Here is a 19,052-nt window from a genome sequence, read left to right as displayed (position 1 = left end):
AAAGGCTTTTTCTCTACAGAGAGAACGAGTAGAAGAACACCAAGATCACGGATAGTCACAAGACAGCAAATCCATAATTTGCAAGATGGTGCAGAACTTTATGAAGCAATTCAGAATTCATCTGATCCTGGTTATATGGAGGTAACTAGATCCTACTGGACTAATTTTGGAAAGCTTGTGGAATAAATTAAAATGTAGTAACTCCTGCTAAAATTGACCATTAAATTACTCTTTGGATTTGCTGCCTTTTGATATTTTCTATAGCATGCTTATTGCTAAATAAATCAACATTAAAATTTTTGAAAAAAGCTTTATGAAGGCTTGTTGTAATTGATGAATATTGTCTTGGATGGCAATTTTCTCTTGGTATAAAAATCCAGGATATAGCACAATTAAAGTTAACGTTACTTGTAATTTTATTACTTTGCTTTGTCTTGCATATATGAAAATTTAATGCGTCTCATCACTCTGGAGTTTCATACACATATTCTTGCATGCTGTTCACTGAATTGTTTGAATAATTATATCATTGTCTGTTCCAGTTAAATCACAACTTTTAAGTGTTTATGCATTTACTGATAAAGATGCAGGTGATTAGTACCTGCCGGTTGTTAAAAACTAAATTCATGCCTTGCCTTTTGCAAGTGAAGGATCCTTGTCTGCCATAAAGCCATATGATCTGTCTTTATTTGATAAGATGCCTCTGGAGCTGCATATACAGGCATCTGGGTCTTGAAGGCTTGGTCAGAAAAGTGATGGGTTTGATGCATTTTAGTGTAAATCACTGTGTCACCTCAGAGACAGCAGCCTGAGAAGAAGTGCAATTCTTCCTTTATTCTTACAGAAGTTTTTCCCAATATGTCTTCATATGAAACAGGCAAGCCTGCCTGTTGTTATATTAAATATTCACCTTAGTTATGCACTCTCAAGCAGGCTTCTCACTAATTGTCACGTAAGAACAGTGTGTGTAGTGTAATGCTCTGCACAGACCAGAGAGCACCAGCTGAGCGCCAGGTAAGACTGCTGCCTCCTGTTGTTTCAATATACCTCATTTCGAGTCCTAGTAGTGTCTCAGCTGGAAATAAATTGCTTCCAACAGATGAGCTCTCAAGAAAGAAGCTATCTAAAATCTCAACAGTGTTTTTTGATTAATAAAAAAGATACTGAGTTCATTTTCTCTTGGTTGCAGGGATATCTAAGTGATGACCAGCTAAAAGCCTTGAAGGATTACAGGCAGCTGATGAACGACAGAAAACAAACTCAGATACAGGAACAATTCAAGAAGGCTTTAGAGTCAGCAGAACAGGAAGAAAATGGTTGCTACAAAAGGGATGTGTCTGCAGTATGGAGATTATACGTGGTAGACTACAGAAAGCAAGAAAAACATAAAGGTTAGTGCTTGAAAAATTATAAATAACTTCTAACTAAAGATGGTAACTGGCCAGCATAGGTAGATTTGAAGAGTTTCCCAACAGTATTTTAGCTTGCATGTTAATATTTTTAGTTTGATTCTTGGTTTAGGGCTTTTGGATAGGAGGGAGTGTTGTAGATTAAAAGCCTTCAGGTTATTCCTGAGCAGGTGGGTAAGTGATGTCACTGTGCTGTTGTCAGGAGCAGTGCTGAGTATCTGGCGCCCGCTGCCCGACGTGTGTTCCCTGCTGAAGGAAGGCGCTCGCTACAGGATCTTCCAGCTGGCAGCAACCCAGGGCAGGGGCAGGGCAGACTCCACCAACATCCAGTTAACAGCCACAAAGAAAACTCAGTATCTACAGCTGTCAGTAAGTGCTTTAAGGGCATAAAGGTGCATTGTTAAAATGCATCACACTCTCTAAGTGTGGGAAATACTGAAGTTCTGTATTTCATCAGGTATCACAGGAGATGCTGGGACAAATTTTCTTTCCAAGAAAGGCTCTACAATTTACCAGTTTGTTGGATCCTTCTTTTCAGCCACCACGTGCCGAAGTGGATTTAGTCGGAGTTGTAATTTCTGTTAGCAGAACAGGTATGTTGTGGACCACATTCCTGTCCTCCCATTGAGTAAGCACTGAATTCTTTATTTCAAAAGTCAGTTATCTTGGTGTTGTACCTGCATCTCACAGGCCTTTGAAAACCTGCTAATACAGCCCATCATGCTGGCAGATCTGTATTTCTGAAGAAAAACTCTCTCTGCTTATTAGCTCAGGAAGTTAGTAAGGCAGGATCTAAGCTCAAAAGCAGCTTATATTTCAATTTTTTTTTTTCTTTTCCATAAATGGTGGGCATAAGTTCTCACATCTGTATTCAGCATCTGCAGAAACACCATTGTGCATGTACGTGAACTCCCTCGTTTGTGTAGTGTCATGGAATGAGTGGAATTCAGGCACTGGAGCTCATGGACAGGGAGAGGTAGATAATCTTCTGGATAAAAAGGAAAAGTTTCATAAGAGTATTGTTTTTAAAGACACAGACTTTGAGTTGTTTTCTGTAATCAGTAGTAAGCTGGTGTAGAATATGAAAGAAGCATGAGATACCTGTCCCCATGCAGATGGGCCGCCATGTTACTCTTTCAAGATGTGTGTGATTTATTTTTTTTTTTAGTAGATCCAAATCACAGTGCCTTTACTTAAAGAGATGTAAAGGTTTAATTCAGACTTTTTTCCTGCTTTTAGGTTTCACTACTGTGGTGTACTTATCTGATGAAAGCTATAATTTAGTGGCAATAAAGATCTGGACAGATCTCAGACACTTGGCTATTGAAGATGTAGTTGTCCGCTGCTCACTCATTTCTGCAAGCAACCTTCAGTGGCAGTCTGAATTCAGATCAGAAATTCCCGTGCTGTTGGCTGGAGATCTTTCTTTATTCTCAGCCAGTCCAAAGGAATGCTATCTTCAAGAGAAAGTTAATGAACTGAGAAGTGTGATAGAGGTAAACTTGTAGAAGTGTCATTTGATGGTTAGTTTTAGTTACTGCTGTGTTACATCATTCACCAAAAAGTCTGTTAGTATTGATAAATGTTTAAAGCAAGTAATGCACATAATGCTGAATTTGGGGTAAGAGGTTAATGCAATTTTCCTGGAGGATTGAATGTCTTGATTTTTATTCCCCCCTCAACTCATCCAGCCCTGTCTTTAGGATGTGCCGCAGAATCTCTGGCTGGTGAAAGATCTTATACCTGTCAATAGGGAATCTGCCATGGACAGAAAGTGCAGCAATCTTCTATGTTGTTGGTTTGAGATAAAATTCCAGTGGGATAAGGATGAGAAAAGAAAGTCTGAAATGTAGTGTGTAGAGTCCTTACATGGTTTAAAGCCAACTCTTGTGCATTGCAAACTCTGTTTTCCTTTACAGAACATGGCCTCCTTTTGCTCCGATGCGGAAAGTAAACTGATGAATTTGCTACAGAGAAATCTCTTGCTTTCACCCAGTGTAACTAAAAGATGTGGCTTGGAAAGCCCCTCTCCTTCCTGCAGCTATACAGAGGATAAAAGTTTGGTAAGCTTCTGGTAATTAATGCTGTGTTTATACTGGCAGTACATGCAGTAAGGATTTAAGCAAGTGTTACAGCTGTGGTGAATGGTCTCACTTCTCAGTCCACTTTATCCAATCTTTTCAGGGCAGTGCAAACTGATTAGAAGCTTTCTCTGTGTGTGTGGGTTTAGGATTATTTCCTAGGAGGAGCTATGAGATAGATTATCCTTCCTCCAAACAGTACATGAAAACTTCCCCTATGGCCTGTGTATCCACAATGTACTTTTAGTATTTTGAGTTTTATGTAAGTAAAATGTATCATCCTTTCTTTATAGATGATATAGTGCTTCTTTGGTCCCACTGTGCAGATTATCCAATGTGAATGTCACAGAAGGAAAAAATCTTGATCTGAACATTTTTATTTCAAGGCATTCTGCAGTTCTCACCTTTTTTGAGAGAATTCACTTCCTGGTGTTTTTCTAGATATTGTTTCCTATTTCTGGGATTTAAAAGGGAAGAGATATCACCTAGTAAATGTATTTTAGCAGACTTGACAAAAATTGATTTAAATAGTACTCAAGTTTCCCATGAAAGCTGCTGGTGGTGAGTTGCTTCTGATGTGGAGTACTGAGCACAGTCAGAACAAAAATTTTTCCTGCCATGAGTTGCAAGGGAGGTGGAAACACCCTGGTGTGGTATCAGTTCCTGGGAACTAAGTTTAAGCTTATAAGGCATCCTTTTCCATTTCAGAGGGAGGGCTAATGTTCAGGTTTTCTTTTTATATTCTATAGACTAACAAGTTTATATTTTTATAGTTTATTAAATACATTATTTTAAAAAAAAAAATTAATATTAAATTTAATTAATTTAAATAATTTTTTAAAATGAGACTTTATGTATATTCTCAAGCCTGTGCTATGCAGCATCTGTCTTGTGTGTATTGTTGCCTTCAAATTTTTTGGTCTATGTTCTATCCTGGTATTTCTTCAATTTTTTTTCTCCTTTTTACTTATTTAACCAACCATGTGTGGAGGACATAGCCAAAGCAATAGAAGACTTATGAGTGCTTTGATTTCTTACCATCTGGCATAGAAAAATTCTCATACATTTTGCTTAGCTCTTAGAAACAAAATGTAAATGTACAGGTAAACAGTGATTTATCCGTCATCAGCACTTGAAGGAATAATATATTAATCACCACGAGGAGATACCAAACTAAACTTAAATGGGATATGAATGATGATTTGGTGTTTTTATACTGGGAGAGTGTCCCCCATTTTCTGGTAGTCATTGACGAAGTTCACAAAACAGAACATTCTATTCAACATAAAACTTCTCTTTTTACCCAGATCTCTTCTAGAATTGAAATGAAGCATCCAAGCCCTTTGTCAACTAGCACACCAAATACGAAACTTGTCACACCAGGGTCAGCAAAAACACCTTCACCTGCTACAGTTAATGAAGACCATCTCAAAACCAGCAAAAAGAGAAAAGCTATGGACTTCCTCAGTTGCATACCTGCCCCTCCACCACTGACACCAATATGTTCAGTAATTTCTCCATCTGTTAAAAGAGCATTTCAGCCTCCACGAACTTTGGGTTTACAGCACAGCAAGTCACCTAGAGAGACAGGTCAGAATACTGGCCATGTCACCCCTTGCAGAAAAGTGAGAGAAACTGTCCATCTTCCTGAGAATGACCTGGTTGCTGATGAAGAACTGGCAATGATTAATACACAAGCACTTGTGAATAATTTACCAGAAGAAAAGAAGATGGATTATGGAAATGAAAACAGCAATGCAACAGCTACTACTTTATCTGATAATCTTTTATCCAGAAATAGTTCCAGGCCTACTGGGGAAGCAAATAACTCATCAAAAGCAGTTCTGAAGTAGCTGAGGCTCTTCAGAAGAACCCAAAGGAACCTGAGGACTCATTACCAGCCCACAGAATCCTACAAAGACCAAAATCTGAAAAATGCTGCTAATGTACATGTACAGTATTGTATATATTTCAAATTCAAATTATTTTTACACTTTGTACATTAAAACTTGATTGTATTTAATAAAGTTCTATTACACAAACAGCCTCATTAAATAACACCTGATTTGCAAAACAGTTTGAAGTTCAGTATGTAAACACTTGTCACAAAGATGTATTGTACAGTAGCATCAGTGTGGCTGAGTGTTTGATGACATTTTGTAAGCCATTGATTCTGTGTTCTTAGATTAGAGCAGGATCTTTGTTTCAGTCTAAAGCCAGTTTTGTTGCCCTCTGCAACATCAGAATAGTTGTTTGGCTGTCCAAAGTGGCACAGCGCATAATAAAGAGTTCTCTTATTTTCACCAAACAGAACACTTTAATTCTGAAATGTTGCTCTGCTATTCTGGCACAGTTCTTGTACTTTCTCCTCAGACTTCTCATATAGCACTGAAAGAGGTTTAAAGAACAGCTATGATTATTTGATTCACAGCTAAATGCCACACAGTTATTATTAAATAGCTCCTTGGTCTGTGTTCTGTTCAGAGCTGCTCCTGTAGCCCTGTTCCCACTTAGGAGTTAACACACACAGTGGAGAGGGAACAGAATCAAATCTTGCTATGATCTGTTGAGCTACTTTTGCCATTACTCACTTTGCCTTTGAAAGTTAGAATAATGCTGCAGGCAAGGTAATACATACAAAAAGTTTATACTGTCAGATATAAGGCATTAAAATGGCAAGAAATGCCAATGTGTGGGGAAAGAATTGGCCACAATGGCCTTAAGAGAGGAATAAGTTAGGAATGTTTATTGCTAGCATCAGACTGTGATGCAGAAAAAAACATCCAAAATGTGGCATGTGGAAGAGCCAGTACCTTTCATATATGCCTGGATGGATTTTCATGGCGGAAGAGGGATAAGAAGGAGTACAGTTTGTACTGGGTATAGTGCTCTTACAGTGGTCCTGTAGAACTCTGAGATCACAGTCCAATGCCATTTAAAGTTTTGTAAGGAATAAAAGTAATTTAGATACGTAATAGAAAAACACAAGAATAAAAAAACAGTTTAGAAAAAAAATGTAAAACTAGATACTGTTGTACCCTGATAATTAAAACACCAAGGAATGCACATCTTCAGTTAAATGCCACATTTGTACGTGCTGTGCCAGGTCTCCTCCTCGGGAAGGCAGAAGGTTGGGTGGGATGGGGACCCCTGCCGTGAGCTGCACTTGCTCCACTGTGGCTTCCCTCATCCCTGCTTGGTTTTTCAGACCGGAGAACACTGTGGAAGGTAACATTGTGCTCATATTGTTCTTTCATCCGTTGTATCTTTTCCCGAGGGACATGATGAATATTTCTTCTGTAGAGTCAACAGTAACAGAAAATACAAGTATTTAGTTGCCTGTATATGAGAAACTGTGCCTTCAGTTTGCTGAAGTTCCTGCAAAGTTCAGCATAATGGTTCAGCTCTCCATTGATCTCCTTCTGGTCTTTTTTTTTCAACTTACTGTTTCTTTCCACCTACTTCTTAGGAATATTATTGTGACTGCTGAAAAACATAACACCATTATTTCTGGGAGGCAGACAGGACATAGGAAGTTGATAAATGTCCAAAATAAGAGTTACGTAGAAGACCTGTGTGGTATTTTATACAAGTGTTGCTGTGCTTTAGCACTAACAGGTTGGTTGCCTCAGTGAGCTTTTGTACAGCTGGAGATTTGCAGCCAAGAGCTGCAGCCAGCCCAGACACTGACAGCAGCAAGGATAGAGGTCACACAAACTACTGTTGCTTTGAGAGCAAGTAGGGAAACATCACAAGTGATGTGGCTCAGGCTCCAGGGCAGACTCCTAAATGACGAGTTTGAGAGGGAGGGGAACACACTGCTCAAAGATGCAGGACTTTCTGGAGAGAGTAGTCAGAGTAGCACCAGCCACAATCCCTCCACAACTTAGTGGGAATTGTCTTCCCAAAGACCACCAGGAATTTCTTTCTGTGAGTTTGCAAACCCTGAATATCTTTGGGTTTGCCATTTAGTGCTACTAAGGCACAGCTTGTGCCCTCATGAGTGTGTGTGAATGAGCTTTACAATGCTGCTGTGAAAAGTCAATGTCTGTCAAATATTTAATAAAACAAATTGCAACTTACTGAGTAGCTCTGCCTACAAGGAATGATCAGACTGTGCCCCTGCAGTGCCCCCCTACCAATGGCTGGTCCTGCTGAGGCCAGAGCTAGTTGACAGCTCAGGCTGGTGGTGTCCTCACCTGTCCCCAGCCCTGAGCCATCATCTGCCTCCCCCTGCAGCCCTGAGCGCTCTGGGCCTTGGCCCTCTGCCATTTGTGTCCATCACACAGACAGGAGCAGTGTTAATTTTTGACTAGAGCTCCTGGCTGGTAGAAAATAAATCCATCCATTGCAGTGAAGTATCCATGCCTCGTTTTCTTGCACTAACAAGTTAGCATGTGTTATCTTCTGGATTTGGTAGCAGGAAGAGCACTATTCCCTGTAACTCACCTCACATCAGGCTGGCTAAAGGCTAGGAAATCAGCCAGCATGAATTCTTTCAGTGACTACAGCCATTGACTTTGCAGTCACTGGTCAACATAACATGCTTAGAACCACATTCAGCTGCCTCTATATCCTACTACACTGTTCAGAGTGAATACATTCTTTATATCCCTTTTGTGTGTGCGTGCTAAGGTCTTTACAGAGATCCTCTAGAACCCCATTTCTTGCCTACATTTGATCCACCATCCCTCCATGCTGCAGCAGGACAGTACCTGTTATCGTTAGATTCTTAAGGACAGAAGTAGTGCTTAGATTTGGGTTTGTGCCCAAGCAAAAGAGACTGCTGCTCAAAAGACAGAATGAAAATCAGGGCTCCTGCCCCATCAAGCTTGCAGCACAAAAAAATGCCTCAGGGCTTGTTGCTTTTTCTACTGCCTGACTCACTTCAAGCTCTTTCAGGCTGAATTCACTACAGACCAGGTACTCAATAATGGAAATTTTCCAAAACAATCCTGTTGTAATTTACCAGGCTACATACTTCTTTATATGAAGAGGAAGAAGGCTGACCTTCTCAGAGCATGTCAACAAAATGAGAAGCTGTCTGCTCCAGCAAAGAGAAAACTATGTACCTTGTCAGTTCTTGAACATTGAACTTCCAGGGTGTATCCGGTTCTTGGAATGTAACTTCATATCTATTTTCATGTGCCTAAAGGACACAAAGGTGACATTATGAAAGTGCACTAAAAGAATTGCCACCCCTGCTAGAACTTGCACCCGTGCAAGAGACACCAATGCATCTTCAAAGACTGTATGGTGTGTTTTTCACAAGTCATGAACTACAATTATAAATCATATCTTGATATTTGGCAACAAATAGTTTGGGAGCTGTTCTATTCATGTCACTGCTGGGGAAGGGTGTGATGTCCTCATCACTATGAAGTAGCAGGGCAGGTTCAAAGCTCGTTAATCTTTTCAAATTGTTTTGTCTTCACTGAGTGACAAAGCAGACCAGCTAAACAGCTACCTTGGCACTCTGCTCCTACTTCGTCATAATATCCATCCTTAACTATAATTAGAGAACCACAGGGAAAACTGAAGTAAATATTTTTAGCCATGTAAAGAACCTCTTCAGTCAGATCACCTTGTAGATGTCATAGCCAGGCATATGAAAGCAAGGAATCGGTGCTTTCCCTACCATCATCACATACGGCTTCATTTCCCAAGCATGGATGTTGGTATTATCAATAATAACCGGGCTTTTCCCATTCTTCATTGCTTTGCGTGCTGCAATGTAACACATTAAGTAAAGCTAAAATATATTAAAATACAGAGCCAGGCCTTACTAGCCCTAAAGTGTCCTTTCTGTGCCCACTGCTCGCACGCTTGGTTCCCCATCAGACCTGAGCTTGCACCTACCATTCAAATGGGAGCCAGGGTCAGGGCCCAGCAGCTCTCCTGGAAGAGGTGGTGCAGCCAGCCTCTGGCTGATCTGAAGCTCTTACAGAACATACTCACAACAGCCAAAAATTACTGTCATTTCAGGAGATCCTTGTTTCATGATCTCGAATTATGTTCACCATCACTACGAATTCCTTCAGAGCACAGCCACAAAAACGTGGTACAGCAGTAGAGACTTGGGCTGTTTAATTCCCAAACTTAAACTCAGCCTGCAAGTTTTCTTCCTGTCTATCATTACATTCCCACCCTCTTCCAGGTCAGGACAGACACCTAAGAAGTTAAAGGCGAAGGGTGTGGTGCCCATACTGCAGGGAGCAGCTGCTGGGCTGGTGCCTGAAGGGTATCAAGATTCAGCAGTGCTTCCTCTAAAATAACATTAACCAACCTCCAAAATGTTTTCATTTACAAATTTCCCTTTTATAAGTCAGAAGAAATCAAATCAGAAGTGGTAAATGTATTTTTAGCCAATGCCCCATGAACTGCAGCATATGACACCACCTTGAGGTATTTTATTTTGGGGGCTAAGTTTAAAGACAGCCTGAAATGCAAAACTATTTTGCACAGCTCCTGGATTGAGTTTGGTCACCTCTTTTCTGGTTCCACTTGTGTGCATCCTCTAGGAAGTCAGGCTCAAAGATGTAGACACCATTTTCAACAAAGAAGTCATCAGTACTAAGGACTACAGCACCGGGGTGGTCACGTTTCAGCTGCCTGCGGGAGGGGAAAAAAAAAAGATGAAAGAAGGATTAATACCTGGTCACGCCCTTTAACAGAGACCATTAAATCCTGAGCTATTTGAGTGCTCTGCAAATACACACAGTGCTTCATTTGAAAAATCCCAGTTTAAAGGATCTGGGAGTACTGCAATCAGCAGATGGACACAGGAAGAAAGGAATGGAGCTTGAAGGCATGGCATTGATTTCTGTAATTCAGTAGAGAAATCTACACTGGACTACCAACATCCAAGTGTTTAATCTTATTAATATATTCAGCTCTCCTTCTGAGTTATCTGAGAAAGCAGCATTGCAAGAGAAGTGGGGGGAAAAGGGAAAAAAAAAGCAACCCAAACCTGCTTATCCAGGCATGGAAGTTGGTGTCAGAAGACAATTTGACAATGGGAATTTTGCTACAGAGATTTCTGAAGATAACCAGGAGGAAGGATTTGTCATTTAGTAAAGATGGTCCAGACAACCATCCGTTTGGTTGAGGGGGCTTTTTTGGCTGTAAAGCAGGTAGCACTTTTTTAAAATTTTAATTTGCAAGCAAGTATCTGAGTGATAAGTCAGTATTTTGTGTTATTTTATTCATTTTGATGTTCTTATCACTTGTTCCTGTTCCACTTAATCCTCTTGTAGAGTTGAGTAATTTTCATATCTTCAGCTTTTAAACAAATTTCATAAACAAACCTGAGTTTATAAAAAATATTTCATAGACAAATTTGCAGCTCCATAAAGCAGACTGCTGTGGTGAGTGGCACTAGGCAATGCCACTTCCCTTCACAGGGTGTGTGTCCCCCAGCAGGGCTCCTGCAGGCTGGGGATGCCATGGGGAGCAGATGAGTGTCCTGCTGGACACTGACCAGCTGCCTCACAGGCAGCCACTGGCTCTCAGAGGTGGAAGTGCTGCCTTGTGTGGAAGTTCAAATATGAAGCATCCCTCTGCCAGTCCTTAGAGACCACTAAAGGAAACAAAAAAAACAACCCTTAATGTATGATTGTGTTCCTGTTAGTGTATAATCCAGAACTTTTTGTGCCCACAGACAGAATTGTCCTTTTTTTTTTTTTTTTTTTTTTTTTTTTTTTTCAATCAGACAGGAGTTGGGTGAGGAGGAAGTCCCTGCAAGAAGTCAGGGAGAGCCCATGGCATCATCCCTCTATTTCCTGTCTCCCTAAGGCCCAGAATGTCTTGGAAAAAGAAAAAAAGGTCAATCAAGAAATCCTGTGTCCCTCAGACATGAGTGTTGCTGCCCTGCTGTCTCACACCACACATGGTCTCCAGCCCCTGCGACCCATTTCAGCTTTCCTAATAAAATGCTTCTCCTTCCATCCCCACAAGTGGCAAAATAACCATTTCTCAGTGTCTTATCTACATGGGCAAGAGCAAGGGAAAAGTTGTCTCCAGGTTATCAGCAGAAGAACAGACACCAGACAGAAAAACCTTAATTCTGTCATCCAACTCTGTTCCAACCATTTACTTACCAGTTGTACCCCAATCTGCCTGCAAGCAGCAGCTCTTCATTAGGACTGCAGTGTGCATTTAGCCAAATAAAAGTCAGCTTCCAACTTTGCTCTGTCTCCCCTGTAACTTCTACCATCTGCTGATTAATTATTATTATTATTTGGTGGTGGGGTCCACCCCAGAGAGCAGTGACTTGGTGCTGATGGAGCCAGGACTGGGCTGTACTCCCTGTCATGCATCATTCAGCACCCACCTGTCCTTGTCTTCTAGCCCCAAAGGGATGTTTTATTCACAAAATTACTACTGGGCACACTGATTTAAAAGAAAGGTCATGTTTTAAACTGCTGGCAAACAGTAAAATTTTGTTGCTTTAATTTTGACCTCAGGCAAAAAAAAAATCTTATAATGAAAAGCACAGCAGCACCTAATGCTTATCTGGTTACTGCTGTGGATAACCTGATATATTCAGGTCTCACCATGATTCAGCACCTCACCTTTCCCAATGCTTTAATCATTGCAATTTCTTCTCTAAAAAATTAACTGCTGAATTATATGGAAATATGTCCTTTTTAGCCAATGCCCCATGAACTGGAGTGTATGACACCACCTTGAGGTATTTTATTTTGGGGGCTGCATTAGCCAATGCCCCGTGAACTGCTACTAATAGGCACATAAAAATGTGCACATTAATAAAAGATCTCAAGACTATTTTTTTCCTTACTCAGTATTTCTTTTTAAAATGTTAACCAGTACAAATTTTAAAATCCATTTTCTTAGCACATACCTTACTGAATTTTGAACACTGAGAGCTTTGATATTAACCCTTAAGCAATCTAAACTGTAGGTGAATATCTGTAAGCTCAGTCTATGGTCCTCTCATCAATAATTAAAGTAGATAAAACTTGTGTTTGAAGGAGGAAAAATATGGGACAAAATGGGCTGAGAGCTATGAATTACTGCTACATTTGCTATAGTCATACCAAATGAGCTCCTGCTAACAGCAAGATGAGAAAACATGAAGTGGGAAAAAGATGGTTTACCTTCTGTTTATTTTGCTGGTTTTAACTTTTAGCTTTCCAAAACTGTTAGCTTTCAAGCTATTGCTGAAGTTTACAGCTGTTTTCTGTAATCCCTTCCATATTGCCCACAAAGCTGACAAAACACCTGCTTCTTCTCTCCCTTATCATTCCAAAGGGCACCAAAAATTCTTTTGTGTGTTCTTTACGAAATGAGCTCTCCACAATCTTCACAGGACCTCAGGTTGGTTTAGAAGAAAGGCCCTGCATAATCACATCAGGCTCTTAATCACTGTAAGCAATTAAAATACCTGTATTTTAGAAAAGTGCACCAGCTATGCAAAATGGGAGAGCTTGTGACCACAGTTATTTATGAATAAATCTTGAACTGCCCTGTAAAAAGAAAATTACCCACAGCTGGTAGATCAGTAAATGTAAAGCTTACTAAGGAGAAAAAGAAAAATGCAATCTCTTTGCAAGATAAAAGGACACATAGGAGCTATGTTTGCATTTTTTAAAGAAGCCACTGAACTGGAAGCACTGCATTGTGACAGGCAGCATCTGTGAAAAGTTCAGTATTAATTTACATATCCACTGCAAGATGAAGTGATGATCCATCTCCAGTGGATATGGTAGCTCCTTCCCCTTGTAGAGGGGTGAGGAGAAAAGGGTTTGAGGAGATTTATATTTAAGCAGAGGAAACATCCCCCATTCTCTTCTTACTTTCTTAACTTTTGTACTTTCTGAAAGAGCAGCAAACCTTCCTTTAGCAAAGGATAGAGCATAATGCATTTTGCATCCATAGGTTATCATACCTTTCCATCAGAAAACTTGAAAATAAATTAATTTCTGATAGAAGATTGGAAGAAACATTTTCAGTGCTCAGAGGACCACAGAACAGTGTACCAGAGACCAGAACATGCATATACTGGCACCACATGCAACCACTTGCTCCAGCCACTCTTCCCAAGTGTTCTGTGGCATTTAAAAGGTGTCTAACAGCCTTTTGTTTCAGCAGCAAAGCAGGACTGTGAGATCTGGAGCATATGGCCAGCCCTTGCCACAGTCTGTTGTGTTTGAACAACTCCTGGTGCCCTGGTTTGAACAACTCCTGGTTTGAGCAACTCCAGGACCTGGCCTGGCCGAGCACAGCTGTGCCTGTGTCTCATCCATGGGGAGTCCGGGCACGGCTCTGTCTCCCAAAGCACCGGGTGCGTGTTGTGTCCTATTCCATCAACGCTCACAGGAGACTCACCTGCAGTGGTTTCACGCAAAGAAGTGTTTACAGTGCAATGCTGCCTGGAGGCAGGAGATGCAGAACTGAAGTCTACAACCCCATCAGAGCTGCAGTTCTGCAGCGGGACCAGGTGCTGGGAACGCTGGGAGCAGCTGGCCCAAGGACTGGAGGTGCTGGGATAAACCAGGCAACAGCAGAAGAGAGAACTGGAGAAGACGCAGGTTGTGCCAAGTAGTGATGCCTCAGCACCAGCACATTTCCCCCCTTCCTGTTCTGAAAGATTACTCGCTCTGTGCTTCACAAGGGAGTACAAGAACAAGCTCATTTCGAGCAATAAATCAGCAGCTGTGGCTGGAAAGTTACACCTTTGATCATGCCCAGCCCATAGTGCTTGAGTTAAACTGATAAAGGGTTAGCTGCTGGTTGAGCTGTGCAGCACAGCAATGTGCTGCTGTTGAAGAGCTGGAAATGCAGCTACTGTGCAATGCAGAGTTTGCTGGGGAAGCAGGGATGAGCTTGTACATGGCTCACTTAGATTTTGGAGGCATTTTCGGAAGTACTGCTGCCACTGCACCTCAGATAACCTTTCTCTTAGCTGTTGCCTCAGTGTGATCACAAAACTGCACTGTGAAGTCAAGCACAATGTGTTCAGGAGGAGCATGCCCAACACACCTGTGAAAAATGAGTTCCACTCTCTTTTAAAAAATTATAAGTTCAATAAAAAAATTAAAATAGACAATAAGGAGACAGAATAGGCGAAGTTCTCTCAGCCAAGGGTGCTTGGCACAAGGTCTGCCAGCAGCACACTTCACCCTTTTGGATTTCTATCTTTAAGAATCACTGTGTTGAATATTCAATAAATGTTAATCAAACATTGTTTTTTGATCTGTTTTAAGTATCCCAGATCATCTTATCTAATAGATTTATTTGTGGGTGGCTCCAATCTGTCTGGTAACATGGGTATAAATTTTCTCCTGAGGTTTCCTGGTTCTTTTCATTTGGATAAGAAAACAGAAAGTTAACGGTTTTGGGGTTTTTTTTATGAAGGGTCATAAGGTGACACCCCCCCCCCCTCCCCCCTTTAACTTCTGGCTTGGTGGTTTAAACATTACAAAGAAGAGATAAAAAAACCAGTCTTTTACTGTTAGCCCTCTGGTATAATCAGAAAATACACATTCACTGCCTTTCTAAACTCTATTAATAAAACATAATACAGTTCAATTATACATATAGTAGTCATGTTAGTATTTGCAAAAAGTCAACTATATAATATCCATTTATAACACACCTGAAGGAAGCTGATGGAGATATGACTCCCTGCTGCCCCTTCTCCTTCACACTTCAGTGACATTCAGTGAATGGTTAAAGGGAGGTAGCTGGGGCCACCTAAAATAGGTGGTTCAGGGAAACTCATCCTTAACAGTGAAGCTGCTGGAAAGGTGTGAAGCTTGGTGGTGAATAGAACAACTCCTGGTCCTGGTTTGGCTACTCAATATATCACACGTGGGTCCTTCGCTGTCTTTACCAGTAACCGAAAGTCAGACCTGAACTGATCCATGCCAATGCAGGGCTGCTCTGAGCTGGGAGCAACTAGGATAAGAAAACAATTTTAACAAAATGCCATAAGTAAAGCTTACAAAGCTTTACTCTGCTGAGTGACACTGGAAGGTCAGGGAAACAACCCACAGATCCAAGGTTGTTCCTAGGACTGTGTGATGAATGGAAAAGGGGCCTTTTGACTGGAGTTATCACTAGGTTGCCCTGTCACCAGTGATAACATTCACAGTTTGTGACTCACAAGCACTGTAAAGATGTAGAGGTTGTGACAGAAATACAGAAATACTGACTGATATGCAGAATAAATGAATGTAGATGTGTGCAAAAGCACCAGAAGAAAGAACAGAGCAAAGGCTGAAACAATGGTACCCACTGACAGCCAAGATCATTAACAGCAATTAAAACTGGGCCAGGGGCTGTTTACACCCCCCAAGGCCAGCACTCAGCTGAGGCCCAGCACTGGTGACCCACCACAGGAAAACCCGTGCTCTGACAACAGGAGGGTGGCCAGTAGGTCACACCATCCTCTCCACACCTGCCTCCTTCCCCTTGTTCCAAGAGGGGCAGAGGATGAAGACACCCAAAATGGGAAAATTAATAAAACGGCGGAAAAAAACCCACCTAAGATTCATAGAGCACCAAGTAAGCAGAATTCACAGGCAAAAAAATGGCAACAATGGCTGTTGGCTGGAGATGCCACAGCAGACCGGGCCAAAACCCATCCTGTCACCACCAGCAGAGAGTAAAGAAAGAGAGGATGGGACAGCTGATGGTCCTTGTCTGCTCTGATTTCAGGCAGACCACCTGTGCACATGCATCTTGATGCTTGCAAGTATTATGTTGTGATATTACTAGTGAATAAAATCTGACAAAATGAATGTATAAAATTAGTTTACAGAGTGCTTTTGCAAATAAACCACCTCCCTCCTCCAGCAGGATCTTGCACTGAGATGTTGCAGTCATTTTTTGCATACTTTCCCTTGTGCAGCACATAGTATTTACCAATACCAAAAGGTATGCAGTGTGAGAACAGCAAAAGGATTCTCTCGGTACAGTCCTCCACAATCTGAACAGGGTTAAGGAGAGGTACTAAATGCTGCCTTTTGATCTGTGTGCTGCTGAACAGCTGAACACAATGGTGTGACTAACGGGGGCTAGAAACACTAAGATACTCAAGGTTCATCTCACAGAGAACTACTACAACAATACTTACAACTGATTTTGTAAATATCATTAACAATCAACCTTGTGTTTTGACCCAGAAAGTACAGGTGAGCACAGTTACTTGCACTGCCTGTGAATCTGCCCCCAAACCTTTATGTTCTTACTGTGCCATAAAGCAACCAAATCCCCCTGAAGGAGCAGGCCCACACTGACATGGGAGAAATAAGTATTTGGGGTGTGAGCAAAACACAGCATTTGGCAAGTCATAAAAGAAGTTCATTTGCCAAAGTGCAGTGAGGCAGGAGGTCCAGTGGGACAGGGAAGTGTTGACTGAGAAGAGGAAACTGTAGATGAGCCCAGTGTATCACAGAGCTTTGTGTGAGCCCTGCCTGTGGCAGCCACGATCCCAGCACGGGTTGCTCAGCCCAGCAGAGTAAGGAGACAGGGAACGTTCCTCTTTTGATAGAGAGTGGGTGGCACCGAGAGCTGCACGACACCAGGCTGTGAGATTTTGTGATACCAAACTACAACTACAGCTGGACATTTACACCCACTGCAGGGCTGCTCCCCAGCCCTCCCCACTGTGTTTTTCCACCTATTTACAATCAGCCTTTGAGCTGCTGGAGAGTGGAGTGGTCTCCTCTGCTCATTTTATACACTGCTAAAGCTCTGACCAGGAGTGTAGAACTTGACACAAACAGAAGTCATAGTTGCCAATTTTCAGCCAGAGAGAGGACGATTTTTACTGTGTTCGCGATTAAACACAAAAAAAACACACACAAACAAAACCACAAAAAAAAAAAAAAAAAAAAAAAAAAAAAAACCAACCCAACAAAACAAAACCAAACCAGTCAACCAAAAATTAAAAATAAATAAATAAATAAATAAATAGATAAATAAATTAATAAAAATAAAATAAATAAACTAAAAAAAAAAAATAAAAAAAAAAAAAAAAAAGAAAGGAAGAAAAGAAAACTACCACCAGTCTGGTGCCTTTGAGCAAAGGAACAAGTAGCACCTTGGTCGGAGTGATGAGCCCATCTCACCAGAAGCCTCCCTGCAGGTCCCGCTCGCTCGGAGCAGGAGCTGGCACAGTCCCAGGGCCCGGACACCGGGACACGGCCACAGGTGCCGGACAGCGCAGCCCGGAGCGGGCCGGCACCCGGGGGTCCGGGCGGCTCCATCAGCCAAGGCTCCCCCGGGGCTCCCGCTGCTCCCCGACCCCCAGCCCAGCCCCGCCCGGCGGGTCCGCAGCGGGTGCGGGGGGCACAGGGGTCCCGAGGCGCTGCCCGAGCCGGGACACGCTTACCTGGCCAGGGTGCTCTTACCGGCGCCGGGCAGCCCCCGCAGCAGCACCAGCCGCCCGCCGCCCCGCGGGGGCCCCAGGCTCAGCCCCCCCAGCGCCCGCAGCAGCCGCTGCTCCTCCTCGGGCCCGCCGGGGAGCGGGGAGCCGGGATGGGGGGCCCGGCCGGGATGGGGGGCAGGGCCGGGATGGGGGGCCCGGCCGGGATGGGGGGCCCGGACGGGATGGGGGGCCCGGACGGGATGGGGGGCCCGGACGGGATGGGGGGCCCGGGGCAGCCGCCCCGCAGCCCGGCCCCGGCCCCCGCCCCCGCCCCGACCACTGCCCCGGCTCCCTGTCCCTGTCCCGGCGCGTCCCTCCATGTCCCGGGGCGGGACTTTGCCCCGCGGAACCGAAAGCGGCGGAGCGGGCACGGGCAGGGACGGGCGGCGGCCAGAGCGCTCAGTGCGGCACCCGCCGCACGCCCGGAACTTTGGCCCGAGATAACATCTCCAGCTGTTTAAAGTCAGGATTATTCCCCGAAATCTCAAAGGCAGGGAAACACAAGCAGCGCTGACAGCGCTCCGGTCCCACGCGCTGCCTCTCTGTATTGGAACTACAACAGGCCCGAAAGGGAATGAACCATCAAAGGCCGAAAGAGAAGCGGGGCTGGTTACAGACACCAGGTGGGCACGGGGACTTCTCCGCCGCCCGCCCCTTCCCCAGCAACGAGCTATCGGAGTCCTCTCCAACCACAAGGATGCCAGGGGGATACAGCCAAACCAGCGCGGAACAAATGACCCCGCGCATCGCGCTCACTACACCTCCCCAATTGTTGGGGGATTTTTCAAACATATTATCATGAGAGAAAGTTAAAAGTTTTAAAGATTTCTCTCCTCTAAAGAAAACCTGATTTCCATTAACTTGATCACCACAAATTACAGTTTTCAGTGGAACCAAAAGCAGCTGGAGTGGTTATCACACCCTCCCTCCCTCTCAGAGCTCCAGAGAGCACCGTGCCCGGCTGGCTCAGGGGCCAGCCCCAGGTGTGCCCCAGCACACACCACCACCACACCTCGGTGCTGGAGCTTCAGGGTCTGAGCCTCCAAATAGTGCTAAAGAGAGTGTTCACACACAGGGGAAAGCCGAGCTCCCCAGGGACATGGCACACCAACGCCAACTGAAGCAAGGGGGGAAAATGTGGCAGGAAAGAAGAGACGGAAAATA

General features: G+C 43.1%; 2 protein-coding genes across 2 annotated transcripts in view; one reads left to right on the top strand and one right to left on the bottom strand.

Annotated features, from left to right (window-relative positions):
• Positions 1–5,354, top strand: part of BRCA2 (BRCA2 DNA repair associated) — a 33,463-nt gene extending 28,109 nt beyond the window's left edge. Inside the window, exons 21-27 of the mRNA XM_083854775.1 lie at positions 20–141; positions 1,190–1,391; positions 1,612–1,778; positions 1,867–2,002; positions 2,649–2,905; positions 3,329–3,472; positions 4,798–5,354. Coding sequence (XP_083710901.1) covers positions 20–141; positions 1,190–1,391; positions 1,612–1,778; positions 1,867–2,002; positions 2,649–2,905; positions 3,329–3,472; positions 4,798–5,343 — 1,574 coding nt within the window. The 3' untranslated portion in view covers positions 5,344–5,354. The remainder of the gene's footprint in view (positions 1–19; positions 142–1,189; positions 1,392–1,611; positions 1,779–1,866; positions 2,003–2,648; positions 2,906–3,328; positions 3,473–4,797) is intronic.
• A 43-nt stretch (positions 5,355–5,397) lies between these two features.
• N4BP2L1 (NEDD4 binding protein 2 like 1) lies at positions 5,398–18,303 on the bottom strand. The gene is made up of 5 exons (XM_083854774.1): positions 17,853–18,303; positions 9,978–10,102; positions 9,129–9,217; positions 8,563–8,639; positions 5,398–6,787 (listed from the first exon to the last, which is right to left on the bottom strand). Exons 1-5 carry the CDS (start codon positions 18,206–18,208, stop codon positions 6,562–6,564), a joined length of 873 nt encoding a protein of 290 aa, XP_083710900.1. The 5' UTR covers positions 18,209–18,303; the 3' UTR covers positions 5,398–6,561.
• Positions 18,304–19,052: the final 749 nt, after the last annotated feature.

Source organism: Zosterops lateralis, assembly GCF_965231275.1.
Source record: "Zosterops lateralis genome assembly, chromosome: 2".
Classification (NCBI taxonomy): Eukaryota; Metazoa; Chordata; class Aves; order Passeriformes; family Zosteropidae; genus Zosterops; species Zosterops lateralis.
Note: the sequence above shows the minus strand (reverse complement) of the source record. Positions and strands in the feature narration are given on the sequence as shown.

Excerpts from the sequence above, each read along its gene's own strand:
- N4BP2L1 (XM_083854774.1), bottom strand. The coding sequence starts at position 18,208 with ATGGAGGGACGCGCCGGGACAGGGACAGGGAGCCGGGGCAGTGGTCGG. Across the intron at positions 9,218-9,977 it reads CAAGTGGAACCAGAAAAGAG|CACGCAAAGCAATGAAGAAT; the intron begins GTGACCAAACTC and ends GTTACATTGCAG. Across the intron at positions 6,788-8,562 it reads AATGTTCAAGAACTGACAAG|AAGAAATATTCATCATGTCC; the intron begins GTACATAGTTTT and ends TTGACTCTACAG.